Raw genomic sequence first — 17,324 nt, forward strand, 5'->3', positions numbered from 1 at the left:
TGCCAACCATGCTTTGTCAAAAACAAATACTATATATATATTTACATAAGTGCATGTGGCACCAGGGCATCATAAAAGTGAAGGTCGATTTTGTAATCGTATTACCAAATCTTCGTCCACATGTTCTCGTGAAGAGCAGAGCTGGAGTTGGATCAAGTGGGCATCTTTTGGGGGATTTCTACTTTTACACTAGCTTTTCTGGAGCTTGGTCCGCATTTCCATCAATAATTCAATCATTCAATCATTCTCGATGGGTCTTGAATTCTGCTAGTGCTGCTCATTCAGTTTTTAATTTTTATGGACAGAATTGGTCACAGAATGTCATCTTTGATTTTTGCAGATGATGTTATTCTGTTGGGTGATGAGTATTAGAATCACAAAATCTGAGGCAATAATCCTCAGTCAAGTTGAGAACAAGTTCCTCCCCCAGGGTGGAGAATTTCAAGTACCTTGGGGTACGTTCACCAGGTGGGGAGAGTTGAATGGGGAATTGACAGATGTATTAGACCCTTGTCTGCAGTAATACAGATACTGTATCGGTCTGTAGTAGTGAAGACAGAGCTTAGTATAAAGACAAAGCTTTCAATTTACTGGTCCATTTATGTCCCAGCCTTCACTTATGGTTATGACCTTTAGGTAATGACTGAAAGAATGAGATCAAAAATACAATACAACACAGTGGAAATTAGCTTCCCCCGAAGGGCGACTGGGCTCAGCCTTAGAGCAGCTTGGCTAATTGGGCAAACCTCAGAGTAGAGCAGCTGGAGAGATTGTATCAGATTATGTGTGGATTATATATGTCTGTCTTGGGAATGCCATAGTGTGACCATGAAGAGATGGAGGAGATGGAGGCCAGGGCATCTCTGAATCATGTTACTAGCATAGATTGCAAAATTTAACTTTGTTTATTTAATTCACTTACCCCTGTCTATTTCGGACTGAAGATCCTTTATCTGAACTTGTTGACTGATGATATTGTCATTACACACCCTCTTCTGTTCAATTAGGTGTCTATAGGTGGCCTTTAGCTCATCGTTCTTCTTCTCCAGTTGTTTTTTCTCTTGAATGAGTTGTGTTTCATGTCGATACAGCTGGCTGTTTACTTCAAGCAGTCTTTTGTTATATTGATTCAGCCGATCATTCGCTTCACTAAGTTGTTTTTTCTCCTGAAGCAACTGGTCTCTCTCTAAGAGTACAGCTGAGATGTCATCAGGTGACAATAGGGTGATATTGCACGTTGAATTGTTTTTTGAGCCATCTGAAGTCTCATCTGGAAGAGGAATTCAAGGAAATGTTTGTAATTAATTACATGTTATACATTGACTTGCTACTCAGTGTTATGGGAAACGCATTTGCATTGAGGTCGGGGCTAATTTAACACTGTTCTTTCTGAAATTTCATCCAGGACTCATAGCCTTCGAAACTAATTAAAAGTGTTAGCTGATTGAATTTAACGAAGTCAATAAGGAAAAATAATGTAGTTAACTTGAAGATAGCATCAGATTGTGTAGCCCACTACAATCAGTCAATAGAACTCCAGTGAGTGTTTGCTGTGTTTTTATATTTAATGTGATCTAAGGGGTATGTTACAAGTGAAGCTCAACACAACCAGACGTTTTTGTGTTTCTTGTGTTTGCTGCCTTGACAAAACCTAAAGCTCCAGCCAAAGATAACAGCTATTTCTATGATGTTTATCAACTTTCTCTGTTTCTGCCGTACATTCTGTGTGCGCTTAAATAAGAACAGGTGTTTTATGAGTGATTTGATTCTTCTTCTGCACAAAATGATTCCTAAGCTATCTCTCCAATCAGACATCAGAACGTGATAATGATGATGGGATTTAGTGCAGAGTGGTAAGATAAAAACTTTAACTGAAGTTAATTATTTTATTGCTCAGTGCTGCTGTTTATTTCTAAGGTGATGGCTGCAGATTAGTGCTCTAAAGCCTAACACTGGATACATTTAGACATTATAATGTCTAAATAATAACATTTATAACATTTATAAATGTTATTCTTCCATAGCTTAATAAAGGAGACTTTTTTAGCTGACAAACTAAGATGGGAATCACTTTTCAGCAGATTGAACTGAAATCAATTTTATTAACTTGGCATGTGCTCGTAGTGCTTCCAGCTAATTTTAGACTTAGACATGGAACATAACTGTCAGGGCTCTGTGTGCAGGCGGATGGAGAGGAGGATCCAAATGCGAGACTCTGAGACTGAATTGAAACTGAGAACCTTAGCTTTATTGCTGGTGATAAACGAAAACGTAATGTAATGTAATATGTATGTGTTAGTCCCCTAAATGCAAATTACTCCTCTGCATTTAACCCATTCACCCAGTGAAGCAGTGGGCAGCCACCAATGCAGCGCCCAGGGAGCAGTGTGTAGGGACGCAGACTAAGAAACACAGACTTAACACGGGCAGAACTAAAAATAAACCAGAATAAGCTGGAACATAGAACATCATCATCATCATCACAAGAACTAACAGAATAAGAAAACAATCAAACACACCAAAGTAACTTGAAATGCAGATTCATCATAAAACCCAACAAAGCACCAGAGAAACATAAAGAACAATCCATCATTCAAAAATAAACCAAAACATAACTCAAAATACTGGGTCAAACTGACCCAGAACCGTGACAATAACCTACTACCAGTCAGGTTATGTGTTTTAAGCAGGTTTCCACATTTAGTCAAGTAAAAAGAAAGTGACCCATATGATACAGAAAACTCCTACTTTAAACACAACATCGCTCGTTAAGCCATCAATCTGGGTTTGTAGTACATTTCTGTGGAAGGGGTGGGCTGATACTCACCAGCCTGGAGCCAGATATAAACATTAACAGCAGTATGGATGATGCACAGCAGACCAAAGCTGATTCCAACCAACTTGAAGATTATTGCTCCTCCTACAGGTAGGCAAAAACACACATATACAATCCAACAAGATTCTGTTATTAGCATTATAAAAAAAAGAGTAAATGTTACTTTTCAATATTTTTTTGAAGTTATTAAATCAAGTTATGCAATCCATGTCTTGCCTGCACAATTTATTCATTAATTTTTATAAAAACTGTGTGCCTTTGAAGTCCTGTGGTGATTCTTTACTTGTTAAGGCCTGGGCAACATTTAGCTATTTAGCATTATGTTTGATCATAATTTTATGGTCTACTGTCTTCCTTTTTTTGTTAATCTTTTTCTTCTTGGGTTTTCCAGGAGGACATCACCCATTCATTTTTGTTAATGAGATTTATAGTTGTTTATTGTCTTCCTTCCCTCAACCAGTCACAACAGATGGCCGCCACTCCCTGAGCCTGGTTCCGCCAGAAGTTTCTTCCTGTTAAAAAAGCGCCAAAGCGCTTGCTCATAAGGGGTCATATGCAGAGGTCTCGCACTCCAGGCCTCAAGGGCCGGTGTCCTGCAGGTTTTAGATATCACCCTGGGTTGACACACCTGAATCAAATGATTAGTTCATGCCTCTGGAGAAATTCAAGACATGTGGAGGTAATTTAGCCATTTAAATCAGCTGTGTTAGATCAAGGACATATCTAAAACCTGCTGGACACCAGCCCTTGAGGCCTGGAGTTCCCCCACCCCAGATCTAAATGTTTTATGACTGTACTCACCAAAAAAGAAAAAGAGCCTCAGGTAAAATGAAGTTTTTCAAAAGAAATTACATTCTCAAAGACTCAGAGAAAGTCAAAGACTTCTACTTCCTCAAAACATTATTATTATTATTACTACCCTTAATTCATTTTTCTGCAGTACAAATTTAACTTAAAAAAAAAACAAAAAAAAAAACACGCTGCACAAAATATGCTGATGAAATAAATATTTCACTGGCTGGGTTTGGAAAAACACAAACCAGAACTTTTTAGTGGCATTTGGAATTTAAGGAATCCTAAATGTATTACAAGCATATAGAAAATGTATGCACTTCAAATAAGCACAGACACACATTTAGTAAATTTAGTAAACTACGTAGTTATTTTTGTCTTTTAGAGATGGAGCAAGACAAAAGAAGCTTGTAAAGAATGATTATAAACTGCTTATTTGAAGTAAAATGTAACTTCTATGAATTACAGCAATGACAGAAATGGTTGACATAAACAAAACAAAGTTTAATTATTAAAGATTTAGACCTGACTGATTGTCTCTGGTCCTCGCTCTCCTACCAACAGATGAATTGACATAGTGCCGTAGTTCCATTCTTCTTTATTGACGGTCTTGAACTGATGTTCAGCGAACGTGTTCTGGCTTGTAAATTGTGACTGTAATAGTTTCTAAAGTAGTTAGTTCCTTGATTTGTTCAAAGGGGAGGGTAAATTCATCATTTCCTTTCGTGGCCAAGTGATTTGAGACTAAAATTAACAATTAGTAAATGTGACATCATCACTTGCTTTTCATTTTGCTTTGAGTTTTTCAGAGGGGCAACTTATTGTTTTAGCTTGTTTTGTATTGCTTAAAAATGTTAAAATTTACCAAAGTGAAAGCTTTGAAAACAATGTTCCGTCATAACATTTACTCTACCATTATCAGTAGCACGTGAAAGAACCTTACACAACCACAACAACCTGGCACCTCCTCCTTATGCTGGTCACCAGTTTGGTCCCACACTGCTGTGAGATGGTATCCAAATCTTCAACCAGCATTAAGCGCAAGTCTGCCAGTATAGCTGTGTTGGTCGCTCTTGCACAAAAGTCAAGCACAAGCTGATCCCACAAGTTAGCACGGGACTGAATGCAGTCATTTTTTACTCCCAAATTCTGGAGGTAGTCAGTGGTAAATCCTGCTTTGTTGGGGCAATGTTGCCATTTTGGAGGATAGAGTTTCTCTGGTTGAGGAAATGCCATATCCCATCTCAGTATTTCTGTGGATTGAGATCCAGTGATGACAAGCCTTGTTTTTGGTGGAGATGAGAAAAGCTGTTACCCTATCGGTATAGCAGTCAGCATAGCGCTCTCCGTGTCTTTTCCACGTTTTAAACCTGCGATCCAACTGCCATAGGCCGTATCTGGACTCATCGCTGAACACAACATTGATCAGCATGTTCAGATTTCAGTGCACATGTTGCCAACACCAGCGCAAATGAGTTTGATGGTGTAGGGCAGTCATTGCAGACCTCCTGGCAGCCATGTGAGACCAGAGACTGGCTGTGTGCACTCTGTTCTGCATTGTCTGCTCCCAATTTTCATCTGATAGTAATTTGTTTTTGACAGCATTGTAGATATTTATTTAGCTATACAAATAATGATATTTTCTAATTCTTCAGCCATGAATAAATGAAGAAAAAGGGATGACGTCATTTAGATGACGCAGGAGGCTGTCAGCATAAACAAAACACAAAGCAGTATGTTTTCATGTAGTAAAAGTAGTGGAAGCAGATTTCTGTGTGGATGCGTGTGTTTGTTTGTGTGTGTGTGTGTGTGTGTGTGCTTGTGTGTGTGTGTGTGTGTGTGCTTGTGTGTGTGTGTGTGTGTGTGTGTGTGTGTGTGTGTGTGTGTGTGTGTGTGTGTGTGTATCCTTTCCTTTCTGCAAAAGTCATTGCATGCCATTACTCTGTATCACACTGTCATGCAGTTTTACTTCCCTATGAGTTCATGAACTACACTGTTGGTATTTAAAGCACTTAATGTTGTCCTGCTATATATACATCTATATATAATGTTAATATATAGATGTAATTTCTGCACGTTTTTACCAAGCCTAGTGTTTATTTGCTGCATTTTTGTTAAACATGAGAAGAAGAAAAAAACAAGATAAACTAATTATATACTCATCACATCTAATCAGCGGTAGAGTAAATGTTGTCTGAGTCAGATCAACTGTCTTCCTTTTTTTGTTCATCTTTTTCTTCTTGGGTTTTCACTTCCAGGAGGACATCGCCCATTCATTTTTGTTAAATAGATTTATAGTTTATTGTCTTCCTTCCCTCAACCAGTCACAACAGATGGCCGCCACTCCCTGAGCCTGGTTCCGCCAAAGGTTTCTTCCTGTTAAAAAAAATAGTTTTTTCTTCCCACTGTCGCCAAAGCGCTTGCTCATAAGGGGTCATATGCAGAGGTCTCGCACTCCAGGCCTCAAGGGCCGGTGTCTCGCAGGTTTTAGATATCACCCTGGGTTGACACACCTGAATCAAATGATTAGTTCATTGCCTCTGGAGAAATTCAAGACATGTGGAGGTAATTTAGCCATTTAAATCAGCTGTGTTAGATCAAGGACATATCAGGAAGAAAATATAGAAAGAGCAGATGCTCCTTTTGGATTAAAACTGTTTCTGAAAACATGAAAAACACATTTTACTAAACTGTTCATACCTTAATTTTCTTAACATCCAACATTTTGCTGTGAGATGGGGAACATGAGGGTAAATACTCACTTCCTCTAATACAGTTTAGGCCCTTTTTAAATCTGTCTCTCACATCTGACCAAAAATATTGTAAGTAAAAGAGTAATAATAAAAAAGTAGCAAAATGATCATTAATTGTGACATGTAAGACAACATGGATAACATGTAAGGTGTTTTACAGTATAATTTCAACATAGAACAGAATATTTATTTTTTCAATTCAGTGTTAGTTTATTCATCACTCAAATTATGATGTAAAATGAGTAACAGAAGCAAGACTATAATATGCATATATTTCAATCCTCAAACCAAAGTTGTTACAGTTATGACGCTATATGTCATCTGAAGTAACCTAATCCATATTTAGTATTTTAAAACTGCAAAACTAGTATTTACTAACATGAACTGAGGTGAATTGCCACAGTGGTTTTCCGACTGTCGCCTAAAAATATTTAAATACAAACAGCCCCATCTAGTGGGCACATGTGCTCAGTACAACTATTAACTTGCACAAAGCCGTACAAATAGGTTTGTTTCTTTATAACGTATAATACCTCTGTATTGGTGAGCAATTCATTTTTCCAAGAAGTCTTGTGGATGACTGCACCAATAAGGTTATACAGAGTAAAATTAATACTGGACAGAAATTTGTTCATTTTATAGGTGCAGCCCTCAACAACAGTCCAAATTTCTCATGTGGCCCCTTAAAAAAATTAAGCCTCAAGTTGTTTATCAGTGGTTTATGTAATGTAAATATTTTCTAACTACAGTTGTTTACACCAACAAGATGGGAGATTAATTGATCGTGTCTTTATTTTTTATAGATTATTAGGTAATAGTTTTTGTTGTTGTTGTTGTTTGGCCCAACCCTGCTTGAGTTCAGATTGGGAGACATGTGACCATAAAATAAAATGAATCTTAACAGGCCTTTATTTCAAAAAGTAAACATTTTTTACTGATTGAATAATTACTTAGAAACCTGCAGACATATGAGTAAAAAAGAATGCGCAGGGGCAGTTGTAGACACGATAATTGGTGCCCGATATCAGTCACCTCTTAGTTCAGTGCCTCCCACTCCCCACCAGTTTTAACCAGTTAAATAGATACACAGTCTCATATAAAACCATGTGAACTGTTAGTAGAGGTTAGTCTCTTCTGGGAAGTTGGCTGCTAACAATACATAGTGATTTCATTTCAGGCTAACATATTATTTGGGACACAATGATATGCCTAGAGTTATATTACTGGAGCTTGCTGGAGGCAACTCTGTACAGTCCACAGCCACCATGGTGATTCACAGATAATGTGGGAAGGTTTGGATCTTGGGCCGTTACTTCATGCTTCCACATTGTCATCACTAAGCTCATTAGTTACTTATTGCCTAAATAAGATAAGCTAGGTTTAATTCTTGCTGTCACACTAATATCAGAGCCATGACTATGGTGGTTTAAATAATGTGATTCAAATGGTTTTCCTAATAATGCCATGTTATATTCAAACAGTAACTGAGAACCAACTTTTCTGAGTTGTTTTAGGCAATTTTCACTTTAAAATATGTGTAACTGCCTGATGAAACTAATAGGAAATGAAAAGTGTCTTAATCATTATGAGCTGGCCCACATATTGGTAAAAGTACATGGATGCTGATTTTCTGGTAGCAGCAGAATCCTTTATCATATCCTCTGTGGATACAGGACTGTTGTATGCAGTGGATCTGGAAAAGGTATACAGAATAGAATAGAACAGCTCTTTATTTTCACTGTTACAAGAACAATGAAAGGCAGTTTGGCATCTCTCCATGTGTGTGAAATACACAATAGCGTAAGTATTTAAACAATAACACAAACAAATGTACATTTACACAATTAAGGTATGTGCAAGTTATACACATACATGCGTACATATGGATACACCCAGTATTCTTCTATACAGTATTCTTCACTAAGATTTATGTACATCTACTTCTACTAAAAATGAGATCTACTAGCTTGAATATTCTGACTAGCTTGGCCATCAAAGAATATCTCATTTCTTTGCTTTGAGAAACACTTGGGCTGCTTTAGTAGTATGGATTGGGTCATATCCATTTACAATGTGAAGTGCTGTCTGATACTGTACACTACTTCTATCAACAATTTGCTTGAAGTCATGAGTTGTTCTCTTTCTTCCCCACACCTTTCTCTTCCATCAGTCTGGTGCAAGTTATTCTTGGTTTCAACTGACTTAGAGTTCAGTCTTTGCAGTGCGATCCTCAGTGAAAAAATAAAAACAAAACAATTAGTCACAATTAAGATGGTGCAGGGATTAAAAAATAAATAAACAAACAAACAGTCCACCTTGGGTTTGGGTAAGGTTCTTAAGAAAATCAAATGAAATTAAAATATTCAAATACATTTTTACATACGGTAATGAGGCTGTTATATCATACACCGGGTTATCTGTAACAACACAGACAGTGGCAAGACAGACTGAATTTTAACTGTAGTGCACAGTAAAAGTGAAAGCTGCATTCAAGGCAACAAAAAAGTGTTTTTTCAACAGAGCGCAAAGAGAGGCAGTAGGTTTGTGGTGGTCAGATGGAATGCAGATACTCACACATAGCTGAGCACAGAGTTGCATATCCTCCACCCACGCATCTGCAAACACACTCACACATTGCCAGTGGTGTTCATGCATCTTATGTGAAACCTATAACCTAGTCTGCCATTTGTGCTGTGGTCCTCGTGTTCATCTCTGGTGATTCCTGCTGTTGTATCTTATCTACAATGTCATGGTTTACTGGCTTTGCAGTGGTGCTGTTGATGACTTTTTCGCTGTTGTTTGCTCAGGAGACAGGTTAGTAAACAGTTTTTAATTTTTTTCTCTATATTTTATTTTCTTGATAATGGATGGTGTCATCGCCAGAAAATCTATCTCAATAAAGCCATACACGATACGTCATTTCTAATTATACTCATACATTAAGCCAAGAAAATCATCTAAATATAAAAATATGTATGTAGAAATATCCGTGGCAGTATAACCTTGTTACAATCAAATGTGTGTTAATAACAGCTTGTAGTCTGACCATTAACCGTACTTGAAAGTGAGGCTTAAAGGTTTTGGGAATAAAAGAAAATGTTACAGTATGTGAAATATTTATTCTAATCTTTTCACTGACTTAATACCAAAGAAGCATCACTCATAAACATAAAGCCTGAGTGTATCACTGCTTACAACATAATATTGACATTCAGTATTTGACATCATCGATACATTTATACTAACCTTTTGTTTTTACAATGGATTGAAAAAGTGACCAGAACAAAGTGAGGAGTAACATCCCCCAAAAAACTCTATGTGTCAATATGATATAATAGGCATTAAGGGGTTACAGAATGCAATGCACAGGTCAAATGTCTTTTGTTCACGTAATTAAAAGCAGTATCTTATCCATCAACCTCTTTTGACTAAGTTGACTTTAGTATACACAACTTAGCAGTGTCTCCAGCCCAGTAAACCGAGACTCCAGCGTATAGCGGCTGACTGAATTTGGTTTGGACTTTGTGAAGGAGAATCATTTCTTTAGAAATGCCGTAGAATGACAGCGTACCGGCCCTGTGATCCAGGAACACCCCAATTTTGGGCATCTGAGAGCCTTTGAGTAAAGTTTTCATATTGTTATGTCTGAAATAGTAATTAAAGTCAAAACATCCTAATGCCCAAGACTTGTCGTTGTTTCCAAATCCACTCTCATCCCCTGTTCTGCTAACGTCCTTGTATGCAACAGCTACTAAAATTCCCCCACCGCTTCTCTCAACCTCCCAGTAACAACGTCCAGTCAGACTCTCTTTGCTGAGGCCTTGAAGCCAGTGAGTGAATCTGTCTGTGTGACAGTCATATATTTGCTTTTCCTTCATCACTGTTGCTTTTGTGTTGCCTTCAGATAATGATATCCATGGGTTGACAGTCTGGGGATCCAACGTGATTTTACGAGAATATTGTAGGAATTCTTCTCTTGTCTCTGGCTCTGGGATTGGCAGTAAAACATCCACTTCAGTCACTTTTAGTGAGATTTTTGGCCATTCCTCATTTAGAACATTTTCCAGCTTACCTCTGATCTCTGACAAAGCCACTGTCACATGCTCAAAGTACAGAAGAGGATGGACATCTGAGCTGGGCAAGTCTGTGGACTCACTTAAATGTGACAGTGAAGGGTAATTAAGTAGAAACTGGATGTGGTCATCAGTATTTGAGAGCAGCTCTAGTTCCGCATCCTTCACCCACAACTCAGCAATTTCCTGCTCCAGTTTCTCCTTTAACTCTGTAACTCGATTAACTTCAGCTTTCTGCCGGAATCTGATTTGTTCATTTAAAGCAGAGCTCATTTTCTCAACAAGACAAACTAGTTCTGCGAAGATCTTTTTGCTGTCATTCACTATTTTATCTGCAGAGAAATTGATGGCCTCAATCTCCTCCTGAAGAACTTTCAGATCTTTTTCTCTGTACTGAATTCTCATCCGGATTTTTTCCCGACTCACCCCAAGCTTCATCTGCTTACTGTTTCTTTCTGCTTTAGCTGAGACTGTGTCGTGATTTTTGTGTTCATCAACGGAGCACAAAAAACAGATGGCCTGCCGGTCAGTGCGACAAAAGATCTTCATCACTTCATCATGATGAGAGCAAAATTTCTCCTGTAGATTTTTTAGCGGTTCAACCAATTTGTGCTTTTCAAAGGCAGAGGATTCGTAGTGAGGCTGAAGGTGGAGCTCACAGTAGGAGATCCGGCACACCAAACACGACTTGAGGGCTTTCAGCTTTTTGTCAGTGCAGAAATCACAGGCTACATCTCCATGCTTGGCATAGCAGTGATCAGCTGGAGCAAACTGAAGTCTTGTTTTCTTCAAGGCTTCAACCAAATCAGCAAACATGGCACTTTTCACCAAGTCTGGCTTTGGTGCAAAGGTCTGTTTGCAGTGAGGGCAGCTGTAGCTTTTATGTTCCTCTTCAGTCCAGCGGCTTTCAATACAATTCATGCAGTAGCTGTGCCCACAGGGAATAGTCACTGGCTCCTTAAGTAAATCCAAACATATGGAACAGCAGAGCTTTTCTCGGTCTAGCTGCAACGCCATTTCACTTGATAATACATTTGAATATAACTCCAATAGGGAAAAGGGTGTGGTAGTCAGCTTACACAACATTCCAGTAAGAGGAGTGGTTTATTAGAAGAGGAAGCGTGCTTTGAGTCCCTATTTTCTCAGTGAAAGTTGCATGACCTCATAAGTCTTTTTAGCGGTAGCAGAAAAAAAAATATGTCTACATATCAGAAATGATTCCACTTTTCAAAGATACAGTTTCACTTTTCTTGATTTATTTCTGTTAGAAAAAGTAAGCAATTCAAGGAAGAATGAAATATAACCACAATTTATTTGACAATTACTGATCTGTTATTTTGTTATGAAGAAAACCTAGACTTCTGGGGTCCGTTCTTCGTACCTCGCTAAGTAAGTTAGCTGGATTTGTTTGTTGACGATTTCGCGTGATCTCGGATCGTTCGGTTCTCCGAAGCTCATCCGGGACTTGCTGTCATAGCAACAGATCCGTAAGTGTAAACCTGCTTGGGAGCAGGCTTACTTTATGTAAACAGGATTAGATCGCGGCCACTCGGGTATGTCCGCTTCATTTATACGAAAGCAAGCATTTTTCCACTGTTTTTCCATAAATAAATATTATCAATGTAACTAAAGATAATGCAGTATTTGATTCTTTTATTGATTTCATACAGATACATACAGGTCATTTCCTAAAAAAAAAAAAAAAGGGAAATGTACTATTAATCATTCTATTTCATGTATTTGATTATTTCAGATGTAATTCATATTTTAGAGTAGTAATAGTAAATTACGTCGTGTAATCAAGATGAGAGACCACGGCTATAAAAGCGAAGGTGGATTTGGGAAGTCTGTCGCAGCCATGTCCTGTCAGTTTGTACGCGAGCAACCCATTGCGGAAGGTGCAAGATTGATAAGGAGAGTTTTCAGAATTCAGCGTATATTGCGGGATAGACAGGATCCTTTAGCTCAGCGCGACAGTGTGCTCATAGAGAGATATCGATTTTCCCGTGAGGGTGTTATTTACTTGACCAACTTGTTGGATCCCTATGTTAAGAGTTCCACTCACCGTAGTCGGGCATTAACAACTGCACAAACTGTGTGCATTGCCTTGCGTTTCTTTCTGTACGCTGTTGGAGACGCAGAGAACATTGGCAAAAGTGCTGTCTGCCGTTCCATTCGCAAAGTATACCTGGCACTTCCTGCAGCATTTCCTGGGTGTGTTTGTGGTTTTTCCAAGCCACTTAAGACCACAGGTTGTCAAACAGGGCTTTTTTTCTATTGCAGGTACATTAAATTCGATAATAAATGTGATGCAATCATGACCTATGTCTGTAACTATAGCTCGATTGTCCGCAGGCTTCCCTAATGTGATTGGTACCATAGACTGCACACACATTGCGATCAAGCCCCCCCCCCAGGCCCCAATGAAGGGGATTTTGTCAATCGAAAGGGGGTTCACAGTATAAATGTGCAGGTGAGTAATACTAAGTAGTTCTTGCTCTGCTGCCGAAAAATACTGAGCGCGCTCCTTCGACATTTTCGCCGACCAATCAAAGGGTTGCCGATCAATGTTTCTACTATCGATGCGTAGCCCCTTTTAAGCCACCCAGTGATCTCACATTACTTCATCCAGCTGTACTAATCGTCAACAACAGGTGTGTTCGGAGAACCGGAATAGCGAGCTCAAAGTTGGCGCGATGATTTGATCTTGGATGTGTCATTTGATCTTGGATGTAGTAAGCGAGGTACGAAGAACGGACCCCTGGTTTTTACTCTTGCTGTAAAAACATAAGCAATAATATTTTGATTAGTAATCCTTAAAACTGCAGATAGCAGTAGGAAAAAAACACGCACTGTTTGATCGACAAAGCACAGCAGTGAGTAAACTTCCAGACAGCTGTCAGGAAATTCAACCTGCCACAACATGGGTGGTGTCGTTTTTGAGAGTGTCCTGACCTATAATGTCCTGATAATGAGAAGCAGTAGCTCTGGGGCTCACAAAAAGGCCCTTCATGGAGTTAATATAACTGTAGAGAAAACAACACACATACCTGCTCCGAACAATATCATAACATCCTGCTGTCTCTGGAAAGCAACAAACATCATAAAAGACCCATCACACCCAGTTTACCATCTCTTTGAACAACTCCCATTGGGCAGATGATATTTTAACACACACCAGTAGCACTGACTTGAAGTGACTCAAAAATGATTTGGGAATTCAATTTATTTTCATGAAGTGAGATATTAACACTGTTTTTTTATGTTCTAGATAATTTGGAAGTCCGCTACCTACAGAAGAGATTCACTCCGTCTATAGGCTCATCAGTCACACTAACTTGTGAGGCACATTATAACTTCGAATCGTGTGGTGTGGTGCAAGTTGTGTGGCATGATGTCACCAATGGAAGTGTTGAGCTAATTAACCCCAAAAAGTACTTCACAACAGTGAGTGAGACAATCTCTGAAGGGAAAAGACGCAGACTGGTTGTGACAGAGATCCTCAACGTGACACCAAATGACACCGGGACCTTTCAGTGCAAGGCTATGTGTACAGCAAGTAGAGAGACAGCCATGGGCCATTTTATCACTGTTGATGTCAAAGGTATTTTCATGATCAGAGTCACTAAATATGTCCTTATTATTTTTTAACTTTGATTATAACAATCTACTCCTCAGTACAGCTTTGTATTTGAGGAGGTGAAATATTTGTAATTTTTTAACTTTGTGGGAAGCTGGGGAGATAAACTCAATTTCTACCACATATGGATTTGATGTCTTATTCTGTCTGTTCTTTTACAGATCAGTGACTGAGGCAGCTGTTTTTTTGGGATGGATACTTTGATGAATATTGTTCAAAAAGCATTTCGAGAACACCTCTTTGCTCTGTTTTGGCTGAATGAAGTAAATGGATCAAACATATTTTTCACCATTTTTTTTATAAGTTTAATGTTTCATCATAGAGTATAACTGCTTCAGTTGCATATTAAAGATTTATCGTATAACTATGTCTCCTCTGTCTGTAATCTCGTTAATATACAGTAGTAGTAGTCCCAAAGCAGCTACTTTTTATTTTAATTGTGTCATTTATAATAGGGGAGGCTCATATTATAATACAAATCAATTTTACTATGCATATGTTAGGTTGTATTTTACTGGTGCTGTGAATTTTGGACTAATGTAAGGGAACATTAAAAATACATTGAGAAAGAATAAAGCAATATGTTGCTAAACTGACCTAAGTAAATGCACTTCTTTTTGGATATCAGAATCTGTCATCATTGCCAGAATAATTTAGTGTGGAAACTGAAATCAAAACTAAAAAAAAAGAAAGTAGTTTGGAAGAACAAATTAACAACAATCAAGTGTTAAAATTGCACCTGGAAGCCATGCTGTGAACACATGTTGAAAGTGAAAGCAGAGAAGGAAAGAAACCCAGGCTGCTGCAATGTGGAGAGATTCAGTGGAACAAACAGACCTTTAAGTACGTGCTGGTTTGACTGTGTCGGTGCAGTAGCTGGTTGCAAAAAAGGTGTGAAAAGCCACAGCAACCATCACCAGGTTAAAAAAAAATATCAAGGTTGGAACTTGCCTCTGTCTCTCAGACCACAATGTCATCATCCAAATTCATACTCACAATTTTATTTATTTTTTAAAACCACACACTACAGTAGCCACGGCAGAAATAATTAACCTGAATTGGGATATATGATTAATAAATCATAAAGAAAGAAAATGTAATAAAAAAATAAAACTCAACAATACAGATAATCCCCACAAAATATAGCAGAAATACTAATAAAACATTAATTTTTCCAACAGAATTAGTTAGTTGTATTTATTTTACTGATCAAAATCATTCATCATATTTTATTTAATGATTGTAAAAAAAAACATAACAACCAAGAATGAACTTGTGCTGCTTTTAGCATAGATCACGAGTAAACGTGCAGGTACGAGCATCTTTAACTGTCTTGGCACTTTCATTTCTCGCTTTACTAGTAGAAAGCTCGAAGAAGCCAAACCACGGGACAGGAAACTGTATCAACTGCATTGTACTGCTTTGAAGTCAGTCTTAAAGCAGCATGCATGGTCAGATTAAATAGGGCACCTCGCTTAACATATCACCGGATCTCACTAATCACAATTTTCAACATTTTTAAGGGTGACTGAGCAGTTAAGTCATGAAAAAATTTGTTACATAGAACTGAAGCAAATGGCAATTTCTCAGGAATGAAACTAATTTTAATTTCGTTACATTTTTGGTAACCACAACTTTTCTTCCAGAACCACAGAAAACATTTTCAGAATATTACATTGTGTTGTTTAATTAATGACACAATCTTCATGATCGTAATTTAGTACTAGTCCAGCTTTACTAATTAGCAAATTATGAAATTACTGTCATGAAAATTAATATTTGTTCATGTTTAAAAACATACATGAACTGTTTAAACAATATAGCCCACTTTACTAGCTCAATATATTACAAGATTGAATTATGTTTTAATATAAATATTTATTATTTTAATCTTTACTCACATCCCATTCACTCAAATAATTGTCATTTTGGTTTATTTTATTTGACTACATTAAATTTTACTGGGATTTATGCAATTTTGATACTCACTGTGATTTCTAAAGTCGCCCAAAATCTTTGACTTTTCACCACTGGATAACATATAAAATCTGAAAATGGTAATTTCATATCTGTGACATGAAACACTGTGATGCCAATAAATTGCACCATGTCAAACACCAAATTACATTTCTGTTTTGAGAGGCACAACAAATCTTTAATGTATTCTAAACTGGGAAAGTCAGTGGGCGACACAGCTACTGAACAGGAAGCCACATTTAGTGCATGTTGCAAGTAGCTTGACAGGCCCCAAACCGATTCACCACAGTGGTCTTTTTTAGCAGAATGTACTGTACGATGAAGGCAAACATACATGAATGGAAAACTTAACTAAACTGCATTCACATATAAAAGCTCTTATATTTGTTGTTAAATCGAAACAACGGCAAACATGTTGATCTTGGGAGCAGCTTATGGTATTGTAGTAAGGGCAGTTCTCTTTTAGGCCTTTGTGTGTCACAGTTGAGAACCTTGATAGCTTTGTGCTCATACTGCTTACAGGTGTTTATGCTTCAAAAGACCTTTTCCAGTGCGATCAATGTAAATTTTTTTATCAACTAAATTGTTTAATATGGAGTCCTCCAAATGGGTACAAGGAAGAAAAAATAAAATAAAATAATTTTCCTGTCATTAATTTTTTGTTATTGTGTTTTCTCCATTAAATAGATTTTTAATTTATGCATTTTTAGTAGCCTGTGTTACTGTTAGTCTTTGAATTGATTGCTACTCAGAAATCAAAGGAGGAAAAAAAACGTCTTCACAATAAATATTTAGATTCAAAGGTTGTTCACACACTTGCTCATCTAGTTTTTCATATAGACTGAAATGTCTTAATCTACAAGTTGAAAAAACATTACAGAATAATAATTTAGAATTCATAGATAATTTCATTATCTATTTTGTATTTATGCTTTGGGCAATGTGGATGTCTTAGATTTTGGCATCCTAGCAGCCTTAAAGGTTTCTTACGGAAGCGTAGAGCTGCCACCCAGGCAAAAGAAAAATACAAGTGTATCACGTTATAACGTGAAAAGTTTATTGTTCTAACAAGATACTTTTCCTGTTTGTACAATATACCTTTCATGTTTGAACAACATAATATCACGTTATTACAATATACATAATTATCACGTTCGTACAATATATTTATATTGTACGAACGTGATAATTATATTGTACGAACGTGATAATTATATTGTACGAACGTGATAATTACGAACGTGATAATTATA

The 17,324-nt window shown here is 37.5% G+C and overlaps 2 protein-coding genes across 2 annotated transcripts; one reads left to right on the forward strand and one right to left on the reverse strand.

The window, feature by feature from the left end:
• Positions 1-8,089: 8,089 nt before the first annotated feature.
• LOC146508748 (tripartite motif-containing protein 16-like) lies at positions 8,090-12,131 on the reverse strand. Its single transcript, XM_085178367.1, has one exon. The coding sequence runs from the start codon at positions 11,538-11,540 to the stop codon at positions 9,810-9,812; it is 1,731 nt and encodes a 576-aa protein (XP_085034493.1). The 5' UTR covers positions 11,541-12,131; the 3' UTR covers positions 8,090-9,809.
• Positions 8,666-14,461, forward strand: LOC146508749 (uncharacterized). The gene is made up of 3 exons (XM_085178368.1): positions 8,666-9,195; positions 13,726-14,058; positions 14,256-14,461. The coding sequence occupies exons 1-3, from the start codon at positions 9,126-9,128 to the stop codon at positions 14,261-14,263; spliced, it is 411 nt and encodes a 136-aa protein (XP_085034494.1). The 5' UTR covers positions 8,666-9,125; the 3' UTR covers positions 14,264-14,461.
• Positions 14,462-17,324: the final 2,863 nt, after the last annotated feature.

The sequence above is a fragment of the Neolamprologus multifasciatus genome, chromosome 11 (assembly GCF_963576455.1).
Source record: "Neolamprologus multifasciatus chromosome 11, fNeoMul1.2, whole genome shotgun sequence".
Lineage (NCBI taxonomy): Eukaryota > Metazoa > Chordata > Actinopteri > Cichliformes > Cichlidae > Neolamprologus > Neolamprologus multifasciatus.

What these genes read in the sequence shown, in the direction of transcription:
- LOC146508748 (XM_085178367.1), bottom strand. Translation starts at nt 11,540, where the DNA reads ATGTTGTGTAAGCTGACTACCACACCCTTTTCCCTATTGGAGTTATAT.
- LOC146508749 (XM_085178368.1), top strand. Translation starts at nt 9,126, where the DNA reads ATGTCATGGTTTACTGGCTTTGCAGTGGTGCTGTTGATGACTTTTTCG. An exon ending in GTTGTTTGCTCAGGAGACAG is followed by an intron (nt 9,196 to 13,725) that starts GTTAGTAAACAG and finishes TTTATGTTCTAG; the next exon opens with ATAATTTGGAAGTCCGCTAC.